Source organism: Phaenicophaeus curvirostris, chromosome 3 (assembly GCF_032191515.1).
Source record: "Phaenicophaeus curvirostris isolate KB17595 chromosome 3, BPBGC_Pcur_1.0, whole genome shotgun sequence".
Taxonomy (NCBI): domain Eukaryota; kingdom Metazoa; phylum Chordata; class Aves; order Cuculiformes; family Cuculidae; genus Phaenicophaeus; species Phaenicophaeus curvirostris.
The window spans coordinates 22,221,288-22,234,117 of record NC_091394.1 but is presented as its reverse complement, the minus strand read 5'-3'; the positions used below and the strand labels follow the sequence as shown (position 1 = coordinate 22,234,117).

General features: G+C 39.9%; 1 protein-coding gene across 1 annotated transcript in view; it reads left to right on the top strand.

Annotated features, from left to right (window-relative positions):
- MYO10 (myosin X) overlaps window positions 1–12,830 on the top strand; it is a 165,503-nt gene that overhangs the window by 134,119 nt on the left and 18,554 nt on the right. The window contains exons 22-28 of the mRNA XM_069853025.1: window positions 2,946–3,052; window positions 4,547–4,756; window positions 5,059–5,098; window positions 5,517–6,419; window positions 7,669–7,792; window positions 9,115–9,358; window positions 11,637–11,732. Coding sequence (XP_069709126.1) covers window positions 2,946–3,052; window positions 4,547–4,756; window positions 5,059–5,098; window positions 5,517–6,419; window positions 7,669–7,792; window positions 9,115–9,358; window positions 11,637–11,732 — 1,724 coding nt within the window. The remainder of the gene's footprint in view (window positions 1–2,945; window positions 3,053–4,546; window positions 4,757–5,058; window positions 5,099–5,516; window positions 6,420–7,668; window positions 7,793–9,114; window positions 9,359–11,636; window positions 11,733–12,830) is intronic.

Sequence of the window (12,830 nt, the reverse complement as noted above, 5' to 3'; positions counted from 1 at the left end):
GTATCTGGATTTTATCGTTTTTAAAAGTATCGAGCATATGAGGTAACGAGCTCTGTGGGGAGCTCCATTCATGGTAGTAAACCTGCCTGCATGACACATGCTCAGTGGCTGAAACCAGGGGGAGGAATTTTCACCAGTGCTTGTGTGGCAGAGTTGTGCTTTAAGTGTGTTTGCCATCCTAGTCCGAGAGTCTTTTTCAGAGGTACATTAGACCTTGATATTTGTCCTACCAAACAACCTGAACTTTGTCTGCAACTGTTTTTTTTTCTTCAAAAAACATTCAAATTATTTTCATTAAAACGATGGAATTTTGAGAAATGAAGCAATGCAGGTGGTTTTGCGTGCTCCTTTTGCAAGTTTAATTTTGGACAGCAGCTATGTGCACAGCTCCCCTCTGCAAATTTTTACTCTCGGACTTTACAAATTATGTGAAAACATTGCATACACAGAAGAAGTTTCCCCTCTGCAGGATTTTAGATTTCCTAAATATTAAAAGCACATGGTGCAAAGGACTGGAGAGCGGATTACAGACATCAGACCATCACTTCCAAGGGTCATCCCCCAGGCATTTGCAGATAGCTTTCTCTTCCTTTTTCTCTGGGTAACTGCCATTGGCACTCCCAAGGCTTCCATAGTAGAGAGAACTAAAAACAGATCCAGAGGTAAAGTTTGCTGAACTTGAAGTTTTCCTGTCATTTGTTAGAATCATGAAGAAACTTTCTCATTATGATACGGTAACAAAAATGTTTTGTAAAATCTATTTGATTTCTGTGTGAAATACTCTTCCTCCTCATGTTTTCCCCACAACTGCAAAGTTTTGAAGGGTTTCCTCCGTTCCCATGCAGGCTTAAGGAGGCTCAGAGATGCTGTTGGGAAAGTTAATTTAATCATTTTACAATTGTTGTAAGAGATAGAATCTGAAGTATTCTGATGGCAATTGAAGTAATCTTGTATCTCATTTTTGTAGACAATGGCTTACAAATAATGGATTGATAATGTTCGGTCATACAGCTATTATGCCCATTATATTTTCAGATGTAGTATTTTAACATTATTTATGCACAGACCCTGGACAGTGCGTTGGCATCTTAGGGACATATATTTCTGAGAACCCAAAAGTTTTTTTTTAACCAGCTGCTCATCAGGACCTCGACAAGAGCCAGAGCTTTGTTGTAACTTCCCTTACTGTGGCCTGGGCACATCTTCCCCTGGAGCTGCCTGCACATTTCTAAGAGTCTTCATAAACAGCTTATTGTAGAAGAGAAAAACAGGGCATTGATTTCAGACTGAACACGGGATGGGACATTATGCTGCCCACGCTATTTAAAGGGAGTAATACAACATTGCAATCATTCAGCTTCAGTGTGAATTTTTCTTGCCTCTTACATCTCAAACTGCCATGCACCTGCTCAGGAAAAGGCGTTTGTCTAGGCTTAATTTGTGCTTAACATCCATTTTGGTTCACGAAGTTGCTGAATGCCTTTCTGAAGCAAATTTTTGTGACCTTTTTAAAGCCAGTGTGTATGGAGCAAAGAAAGTTTGACCACTGAGTGAAAGAAAAGGCTTTTTCCATGAGGAAAAACTTGATATAGAAAGAACTTGCCAATACAACTCAGATACCGGAACTTTGGGACTTTCTGTGGGGCTTTTTATGTTCTTTACTGTTGTGTGATTTGTATTAAAATATAGTCCCTTTCTAGCTACAATCAAAACTAAAAACTGTGCCTCTCCCTGGGAGTGTTAATGCTTTTGCTTAGATGATAGGCTTTTTTCCCCCTAAACACAGAGTTAAAAACTACCATTTTTCTACTTGAACACGCCCTAAAGTCTGTATTTTTCTCTTTTTTTTTTTTTTCATAGCAAGAAAAAACACAAAACACTTCAAGGAAGTGTTCCTGCTTTTAGATATCTTTGCAGCCATCCTCCTTAGCAGAGCCTAATGGTGTCCATACACTTTCCTCATCACAATGTTGCAATGTACAGCCTGGCTCTCATCCCGAATAATCAAAATGTCACTGAACTGAGTATTTACTGCTGCTCATCTCCTAGGCAGCAGCATGCCAAGCTGTTGCCAGCTATAGCTGATACCTGCAGACTTAGCCTTCAAAAAGTACAAGCTGGAAAACGTGCTGGCAGCATATATCTCACCACTCTGTGAGTGTGAAGAAAAGGGCAGATGTCAGGGCAGGTGGAAGAAGGAATCTACGTTCCCCCCTGCCTCTGCTTAGCTGGAGAAGCAGCTTCGTTCATTTAAGGCAAAATAAGTTCTGTTAGCTCAATAAACGTCAATGCTGTGTCTTAAGCCACCTATAAGAGCTACTGGGCAGCCTGGGCAAATGATCCAGATTAGTGTGGGAATGAGAGCCTGGAGAAGGGTCTTTTTGCTGGTGGGTGGATGGCTGTGGTGGGGTGTAGGGCCACACCCCTGGCAGCTGTCTCCCCATGTAGGGACAGGAAAACGCTGTCAATACAACCCAAATATGAAACCACTGTCACTTCTGCTTACTTCTGCAGGCTTATAGCAATGTCATTTGAAGCAATGAGGTTGTGGAGCTTGATGTCACTGTGAAACAGCTAAATTATTGGGATGGTATTTCTGACTCTCAATCACGAAATTTATGCTAAGCCCTACAACTTCTTTAGCCTGTGTTGCTCTTTGGTGGGAAAGTCTGTTGAATGACTCTAGTAATAATGTTGCCTTTGGAAAAGTCCTGCTCCTAATTGAAATTCCCATTAGTGTAATTAGGCTTTTCTCAGTGAAATCCAAAGCTAGAGGACCATATACAGTTATTTTGTTTTAAGGAGGATATGTTTAGGTTTTTTCTCTTCTGTTGAGGACATGGTGTGTTTGTCTCTGAATTCAAAGCTGAGGCTTGTGGCACCCTGGCTATCCTCTATATGTGATGCTCTCTGCAAGTTTTCAAGCCAGAAGTTTTCTTGTTTAGGTGTTTCTCCGGGAGTCCTTGGAACACAAGTTGGAGAAGCAGCGAGAAATGGAAGTCACCAAGGCAGCAATGATTATCCGAGCACACATCTTGGGTTATGCAGCCCGGTAAGTGACTAGATGAGAATATGAAAAGATGGGAAGAATATGGAACTGTTGGAACTTGGCCATAGAAGGGCCACAAAGATGATCAGAGGGCTGGAGCACCTCTGCTGTAAGGACAGACTGAGAGAGTTGGGGTTGTTGAGCCTGGAGAAGAGAAGGCTCTGGGGATGCCTTAAAGCAGCCTTCCAGTACCTGAAGGGGGCTACAAGAAAGTTGAGGAGGGACTTTTTACAAGGGCATGGAGTGATAGGACGAGGGGGAATGGCTTTAAATTGAAAGGGGGAAGGTTCAGATTGGACGTTAGGAAGAAATTCTTCATGATGAGGGTGGTGAGGCACTGACACAGGTTGCCCAGGGAAGTTGTGGCTGCCCCATCCCTGGAAGTGTTCAGGGCCAGGTTGGATGGGGCCTTGGGCAGCCTGGTCTAGTGGGAGGTGTCCCTGCCCATGGCGAGGGTGTTGGAACTGGATGATCTTTAAGGTCTCTTTTAACCCAACCCATTCTATGATTCTATGATTAATAATCAAGCTTTGTAATAAATGGATGAGTTGTCTTGGAGTTAATTCCTTCTGGCACAATTCTCAACTTTTCCTAGGGACCAGGCATCCTTATCCTGTTATGTGGCTTTTAAAAATGCCAGCTGGTGTCTTTGCCAGACCCATGAATAAAACAAAATGGAGCTTGAATGGCTTTAATATAATGAATAGGACAGTATAGAAGTTTGGAGGTCAGCCAGTATCCATGTAATTGTGTCATGATGTTAAATCCATGGTAGGAACTCGGATGGCACCTAATGGGGCTGCCCCAAGTTACTAGCTGAGATTCAGCTTTACCTTGGTAAGAAAAGAGAAGGCAAGTAAAATGAATCAGTTTGGTTCTTAAAGAACCATGACAGTAAGTAACTGATTAATGTTTCAGTTGTTTACTTGGCTTCATGGATTATATATTAGGTGGAGTTGCTCATCCCATCTCTTTATTTCTTTGCTTTTTCTACAAATCAATTGAGGAAAGTTTAAGGAAACTTGTTTGCATAATAAGGTAATTTATCTTCATGTGTATATTAGTCTTGTCCTTATATTCTAATCAGTATGGTACTTAAAAACTATATTCCAATTTTAATGACAGAGTTATCCTGCTGTTCATGATCCTTTTTTTTCAAGATGTGGGATGACTGTCTGTCTATATTCTTTCTCCACATATGTGCACACACAGAGATGTTCTTTCAACATCTTGTCAGAGGCATGAGCATGTGTGAGACCACTGATGTGTATTTCCTTAATCAAGATGCAGACGGCACTATCATAGAAATGAGAGAACTTCTTTCCTCTCCTAGGGAGGGGAACATGAATGAGAATGGGGAAGCAGTCACAGAGATAGAAATAATAAATTGTTTTATTTCTGCGGATTCATTATTGCAGTTCACCAAGGCGAGACCTCTTGCAACTGCTTGTTAATTCCTTGTTTCCTTAGAAATTTTCTTTTTTTTTTACCTCCCAGAAAACGGTATAGAAAAGTTCTCTACTATGTGGTTGTGATACAGAAGAACTACAGAGCATTTTCTGGTAGGAAAAAGTTCCTGTGTCTGAAGAAAGCAGCCATAATCCTTCAGAAGCAGCGTCGAGGCCAGCTTGCACGACGTATTTTCAGGGAGCAACTAGAGGAGAAGCGAAGACAAGAGGAGGAAAGAAGAAAAGAGGAGGAAGAAAGGTGCAGTATGCTGCTTACATCACTCTCCTGTCTGTCCCATATTAGGTTTTGCTCTGTATAGCCTTTGTTTCAGGCTGTTCTTGAGCAAGTGATTTTGGAAACCCTTGCTTCTTTAACTAAAAGATGCGTGTAGCTATTATGGTAGTTTCATATTCACAAACTTATCCTCAGTGGCCTTATTTTTGGCTGTCTTTTCCGTGTAACAGATGATCTCTGTAAGCTGGACTATTGCCCTAGCAAAGGTGTATGATGAGATCATGTTGAGCTTGATTTACTAACTTCTTTTCTTCCCTCACTTTTAGGGAAAGACAAAGGCAAGAAGCAGAGCGTCTTGCCCAGCAGGTAAGCGATATTCTTAATGCTTTCAGCCATCCTGTTTATTTGAGTATCTCAACCCAGCCATTAAAAAAATAAAAGGCATCTGTGGCATTTAAACTAAACTTATTACAGGAGTTGGCAGATAAAGCCGAAGGAAACTTGATACAGTTGTTTGCATGGAAATTTCTTTCACCTCGTGTTTCATTTATTTTTTGGCAAAGATTGAACTTTCTGCACACCCTTGTGCTTTCCAGTATCTGTGAGCAAATGTAATAAAGCTTTTAGGTTTTTTATTTTTCTTTCCTTTTCTTTCTGATGTAGGGATAGGGGTTCTTTTTAAAAGAACACCATGGTGGGAACATAGTGCTTTAGAATAACTAAATTTTAAAAAGGAATCTTGCACCGGGGGCTTTATTTTATTTTTATTTTTATTTTAATACAGGCTGAAGAAGAAAGAAAGAAACAGGAATTGGCCGCCATTCAGAAAGCCCAGAAGGAGGCAGAGCTAAAGCAAGAAGTGGAGAAGCAGAAAGAAAGGAGACAGGTGGAAGAAATCCTGCGTCTGGAAAAAGAAATTGAAGACCTGCAGCGCGTGAAGAAGCAGCAGGAGCTGTCTTTGACAGAAGCTTCATTACAGAGGCTGCAGCAGCTTCGAGATGAGGAACTCCGTCGGCTTGAGGACGAAGCATGTAGAGCAGCTCAGGAGTTCCTGGAATCTCTGAACTTTGATGAGATTGATGAATGTGTCCGAAACATTGAGAAGTCACTCTCTGTGGGCAATGGGTATCCTGCTGAGCTGACTGAACAGACTGGAAATGCCTGCAGTGAAAAGCCCAATTTTAACTTCAGCCAGCCATATCCTGAGGAGGAGGTAGATGAAGGCTTTGAAGCGGATGATGATGCATTTAAGGATTCGCCCAACCCGAGTGAGCATGGCCATTCTGATCAAAGGACCAGTGGCATCAGAACAAGTGATGATTCCTCAGAAGAGGATCCCTATATGAATGATACAGTGGTGCCAACAATTCCTGCTGCTAGCAACACCATGCTTATACCTCCTACCCATGATGCAGTCAGTCTCCACAACTCTTCAAGTGGTGAATCCACGTACTGTATGCCGGAAAATGTATCATGTAGACCCCCAAATTCTGTGGAACTTATTTCTCCTGATGGAGACTATGATTATGACCAAGATGATTATGAAGATGGTGCTATTACTTCTGGTAGCAGCGTGACCTTCTCTAATTCGCACAGTAGCCAGTGGTCACCAGACTACCGATGCTCAGTGGGGACATACAACAGCTCTGGAGCATACCGGTTCAGCTCTGAAGGAGCTCAGTCTTCTGTAAGTATCATTGGTTTTATTATCTAATAATTGGTTGGTTTTTTTTTCCACTCTGCAGCTGTGCAGTCACTGTAGCTGTTCTTGTGAATGTCTGTGTTGTGTAGTTTGAGTTGCTTAGGTTGTGTATGGACATAGTTGTCTGTTGCCATCTAGATGCCACTAGGGTCAGTGCATCAGAGTTAAGAGGCAGCTCAAATGCTGCTTGCAGCCCTAAGCTTATGCAAGCATATGGTTTCATCTGTTTTAATGCACGTTATTTGGTGAGGAGCTCAGTACGTGGCACTGGATGCAATTCATAAGCAAAAGTCTTCTCTGTGCATGTGTTCCGGGGAGGGAGACGGAGGGCGCGACTATATAGTGTGATGAGGAATTGATTTCAGGAAAAACGGATTCAGTAACACATGAGAGTAGCAACGGTATGGAATAAGCTGCTTGCAGAAGTCCCTGAAATGCCAGGTGTATTTAGAGATGACTCGGAGAATAAATTTCAGATGATGGCAAATACTTGAATTAGCGAGGCAGACACTCATACTAAAGAGCTCTTTTGCAGTGAGTTTCACTCTGACAAATATTTTTGGAAACATCATTTCCTCTACCACTTGTAGAATACTTCTGTGAGACCCCGGGAAAGTGAAAAAGTGTTTCAGCAACACTGACTCACTTGGAAGGAAAATGTTAACACTAAAATATCTATTACAGTTGAGGTAATGGGAACCAGTCAAAGAGCCATCACGGTTATTGGGATAAGTTGACTGTTTTTGCCGAAGAGAATGCTTTTACCTGTCTCTGTTGAGGACTCCTTCCTATTGCACGACAGTGGATGTGTGTTAGATACAGAAAAGAATTTCTGATTATTTGGGGTGAGGGTGGAAGAAAGCTATTGCCACAGCTTGTGGAATATGTTTCTTTACCAAGACTTCTCTAAACTGTTACCCACAGCACTTCAGTGAGGGAGGGAGGTAGCCCAAGGTGACATACCCTGGTCACACTCTTGCAAAGGACTAACTTTCCCAAGCAGCTACAAAGCTGATTCATATATTTTTTAGATGACATGAGGCCTTGGGTTGTAATCAAACAGTTCAAGCTGCGACTTATTATGATACACCCTTTCCTTTGTCAGCTGGACGAGAACCTGCGAGGAATCTTGATTTTGCAACACATCAAAAAATTTTTTGGTTGCATACTTCTAAACTAATTTTATCTCTTTCTGGAGAGAGATCATTTTACCTTTATTTCCTTTCTTCTGTAGTTTGAAGACAGTGAAGAAGATTTTGACTCCAGGTTTGATACAGATGATGAACTTTCCTACCGGAGGGATTCAGTCTATAGCTGTGTCAGCCTGCCCTACTTTCACAGCTTTCTGTACATGAAAGGTACTGGGTGATTCTGAATTTGCTAAGTATACAAAATAATCAGAAGTATTTATTATACCTTGCACTCCAATTCCTGTAGAGTTAAGCTATTTTCTTGTTTTTCAAAGGGCGACTTGCAGTGGCTTATGTCTAGCAGTGTTTTCCCCTCTGCAAAGGAAATCAACAATTTGGGCTGCCACTCTTTCATTTTACATCCTGTAAACAATACAATATCCAATATAACTATAGCAAAATAACTCACAAAGTTAAATTGTTTCCTGCTCTCAAAACCTTGTAATACAGAGGGCATTGTACATTGCAGACCAGTTTTGCTTAAATCGGTTGACCTTCATTTTGCATCTGAAAGACACAAAGAAAGATATATGTAGCAAAGTGGAATTATAGAATTGTGGAGTCATAGAATCATAGAATAGTTAGGGTTGGAAGGAACCTTAATGATCGTCTAGTTCCAACCCCCCTGCCATGGGCAGGGGCATGAGAAACTCTGAAAGAGTATACACAGGAGTTCTCTGGTTAAGATTCTTGGGTTTATTTTCTGATGACTAATAGTAAATTATAATCTAGATGAATCCTTGTATCACACCTATCACTTTAGCATCATTTATTTTCCTAGAATAGGAACAGTGATAAATGTGCACACAGCTATGTTGGTGTGAAAAATGATTCTGTCATCACTAGTATGGCTTTTACTTTTTGACATAGTTAGCAGTAACTTTTTGTAGGATGACAGGAGTATATTCGTTTGGTTCAGGTTTTTGTGGCTGTAGTGTAACTGCAGTGCAAGGTCTATTGTCTACTGTAACAAAACTCGCAATGAAGTTTAGACAGTCATGCTTTGGTGTGACTGAGCTCACACTGGTGCATCTCCTACTCGAAGCGTAGCTTTTCCAGGTTCTGTGGTTTTGAATTGTACATTGTTACCTCCTAATAACCTGGAGAGAGGAAGGAGTTTAACACCAAAGTTTTCTTAGATCATCATTGAGATACAGTGAAAACAGTGTTGAAGATTCAATTCTTACATGCAATCAGTCTTTTAAATAATTTATTATTTATTATGTATATGTTATATGTAAGTATGTATAATTACATGTTACATCTGTATTTCCGTTACAGTGTAAGGGTCTTTAGATTGCCAACAATGTCAGTGACCTTAAGAATATGCAAAAGTGAGATCTTTGGTTTCATGGCTTACAGCAGAGACGTGATTTAAGTACAGCATTGTTGGTCAGCATCTCCCAGCACTGATTTGGTCACAGCTTCTGTTTTATAATATAATTGTTTTTCTTAACTATGTATAAACCCACATCTGTCTCTCTTGCCAGGTGGCTTAATAAATACATGGAAGCGACGCTGGTGTGTCCTGAAAGATGAGACCTTCCTGTGGTTTCGTTCCAAGCAGGAAGCACTTAAGCAGGGTTGGCTTCACAAAAAGGGAGGTGGATCATCTACACTTTCCAGAAGGAACTGGAAGAAACGGTGGTTTGTTCTCAGACAGTCCAGGTTGATGTACTTTGAAAATGACAGTGAAGAAAAGCTAAAGGGTGCCATTGATGTCCGAACAGCCAAGTAGGTTTATAAGTGTTTACATGTTAGCCATAGTTCCTCCTAAATACTTCTTGGGGCTTATTCTGGGAAAATGACGAGTGCCCTGCATTCAAATTGTGTGAATGCAAGCATGAGTGTGTAATGCAGTTACTGAAAGCAAGTGTTGTCCTTACTTGGCTCCCCCTTAAGTGTATGGAGTGCTCCAGAGCTAAGCCAGTACCAAATACTTCAGAAAACTGCTGCTATAATGAACCCGTCTATGGTTTCTCCCAGACTAGAGGCCCTGCTTAGTCTGTAATGGTTCCCAAGGCAATCTAGGATATGTTGCCAAGTCTATAGCTGCAGGCAAACCTAGAATGGTGAGGGTGGAATTGATATGCCCTGAATATATTAAGTTAGCATGGGTCAAAGCTGTATCTCCTGTATGCATTGGTGATTTTTTTTCATGTTTGAAATAATTGTGGTAGTGGTATGAAGATCTTTAAAATGTCTGCATTCATTTAAAGAAAAATAGAAGTACTAAAGCTAACTTGATAACTTGTGTCTTCTGATTAAAGTTCCTTATGCCTTAAAACTCTATACTTTCTGAAGCATGCATTGAAAAAGTTTTCTAAGGGATGCTATTTTGCCTTCTAAACAGTCAGTATGCTTCATGAGTGTATGGGCTAACTAACTTAACTAATGTGAAAATTAGAGTGTGCTAACATTGGCAGTCTCATTTCTGTATAAAAATGTACCTAAGCTTTCTTCCAAGGTAGATAAAAATATAAATAGCCAAAACACTTGATTCTACTCTGCTCCTTGTAATCTGCAGCTATTCATTTTATTTTGTTAATTTAACAGGTTGCTTAAAGTATTGAAAGCTTAGATTAATCTTTTCTTTGGAAGTCCAGGCTTGAGCCTGATTTCAAGCAGGACAAAGTAAATAATTTCAGTGGGCATCCTGACTTGCTCTTCTAAAACCAGTGAGCTCCTGACTGTCACATAGATTTCTGAATAGAAACTGAAGTTGCTACCACATTTTTTTGTTGTCCAAACTGAATTTGACTCTGTCTCATGTAACATAGCATGCATTTAGCATATTTTTCTAATATGTTTAAACCTTCTTTTTTTGTTGTCGCCACATTGTTTCTGACTGTGCTCTATAGACATTTTTTACAGAACATACCTATAAAATTGTCAGGTAACCTAACCTGAACTGTATGTTCTGTCAGTAACTATTTGTGTATAATATATCTAAAAGAAACGGTTCTTGTACTTAAAGAGCTGTATGTCATGAGAAATAAGCAATAGCTTTTCTAGATAACTTCAATATTCACTGAGTGCATTCCTAACACATTGTGCGACCTACATATTTCACCACGCCATGTTAGGACTCTGTTCAAATTAAATAAATCTCAGGCTGATTCACTTAAATATTGCTGGACACTGTTATTGGGAGGGAAGGAAGCCAAATGAAAGAAAACAGTATGGAATTATAAATTTTTGTTTTAATAGCAGATTAATTGTCCTCCTGAGTCTGATAAGCAGAGCTCACATATATTGTTTATAGGATAGAGATTTATGAGAATGGTGTAGCTGGTAGGCAAGTATAGCTAGTTAAGGAAATAATAAGCTTCAGACAAATACAGTAAAACAGCAAAAGGGAAACTGAGATTTCTTAAGCTTCAGAAAAAACTTATGTAAGACTTAAATTATTCTTTAAGAGTCTTGTGCTTGTGGTTCATGATTGTTCAGTATATTGATACTTAGGTGTCCGAACTACAAATTAGAAAGATATAACTTTTCAGCAGATGAGTGCTCAGCTTTTTTTGGAGGTCATGTTTGGAATTGTCTTTATGCTGACTCACACCACACAGAATCACTAATCCAGGTTTTGATTGCTTTTTGTTTTTAATCTTCAACACCTTTCTTTTTACTGCACCAAAAATTACTTGGGTATGCAATCAGTTCAGAAATATAGCCATTTCTCAACTCATTTATCCTTGCCTCTCCTGAGGTCTGATAATGCTTTTTTCTTTATTTCTTGTTAAAACAATAACAGAATAGTCAACTTGATATAGTGACACTCATAGTAGTTTGAATATTTGTACTGTATAGGCAGAAAACACAACAACTATAGTTTGGTGAATTAGTACTGTCTGATATATCTGATATATTGTGAATCTTGCAAATGAGCCTGACTGAAGCTGACTGCTGCTATTTTAAGTATCGGTAGTTTATGAGCCTCTGTGCAGAACAGAATTTTAAATACGTTGACAATCTCTAATGCTTAATCGTGGCATTTTCTTCCTTTCAGAGAAATTGTGGATAATACAGGCAAAGAAAATGGTATTGATCTAGTAATGGCTGATAGGACCTACCACTTAATTGCTGAGTCTCCTGAGGATGCAAGGTATGAAAATCATCAGGCCTTATTCTTTTGTGCTATTTTTTTTCCTTCCCTTTTTGACCTCTGTGCCATTCTGACTTGTGCTTGCAATTAATTTGTTTGACTACTGTCACAACATATTCAGGCCGTGTTAAACATGTTGAATTTAGCACTGTTTTGAAAGGCTGGCTGTGAAGAAAATCTTGTGGCAGAACATCACTGGGAAGAATTAGACTGCTAATTAAAATTTGCCTAGAACTTGGCTATTACCCCTTTACTTCCTGAAATACAGTATGTCTGTAGAGAGGCAGTCATCAGCTATTGATGCTTGTCTTGTACATACACTGCTATGCTTAGCTGCCTAGATTAAATCAATATTTAAGACCTTGTAATCTGTCAGAAATAAAGTACTGTTGTTTAGGGATGGGATCTGTTTGCCTAAGCATTTTTTTCACATAAAAGTTGTAACGTGGTCACTGGATTTTAGGGTGAAAGCGTGTTGATGAATAAGAAGAGCATGCAGTAGAGTGTTTCCCTTTCTGCTGATTTAAAAAGAGTCTTGATTTTGTTGCTAAAGGATCTACATCAAACTGTAAGGGAAGGCTGTTAGGTGAGGAGCAAGCTTGACTTGTCAGATCAGTTGTAGTGCATTTAAAAGAAAAAAATCCCCACACTACAGTTCATGAAAGATAATAATATGCTTGCCCATAAAAATCAAGCATTTAAATAAAGTGAACTTAGTAATCAAAGCTTATTACCCACTGCCTTGCTGCCCCCAGGTCAGAATACAGGGTGCTTATGTCAACATCACTTGAGCTAGTTTTGCTGTGAAGCCTTGAAAGTTGCTTTGTACCCTTTTCTTTTTAAAGGGATAAGCCAGGGGAGGTTTAGGCTGGACGTTAGGAAAGAGTTCTTTACAGAAAGGGTTATTGGGCACTGGAACAGGCTGCCCAGGGAGGTGGTTGACTCGCCTTCCCTGGAGGTGTTTAAGGCACGGGTGGACGAGGTGCTGAGGAATATGGTTTAGTGTTTGATAGGAACGGTTGGACTCGATGATCCGGTGGGTCTCTTCCAACCTGGTTATTCTGTGATTCTGTGATTCTGTGAAAAGGAGAATAAAAT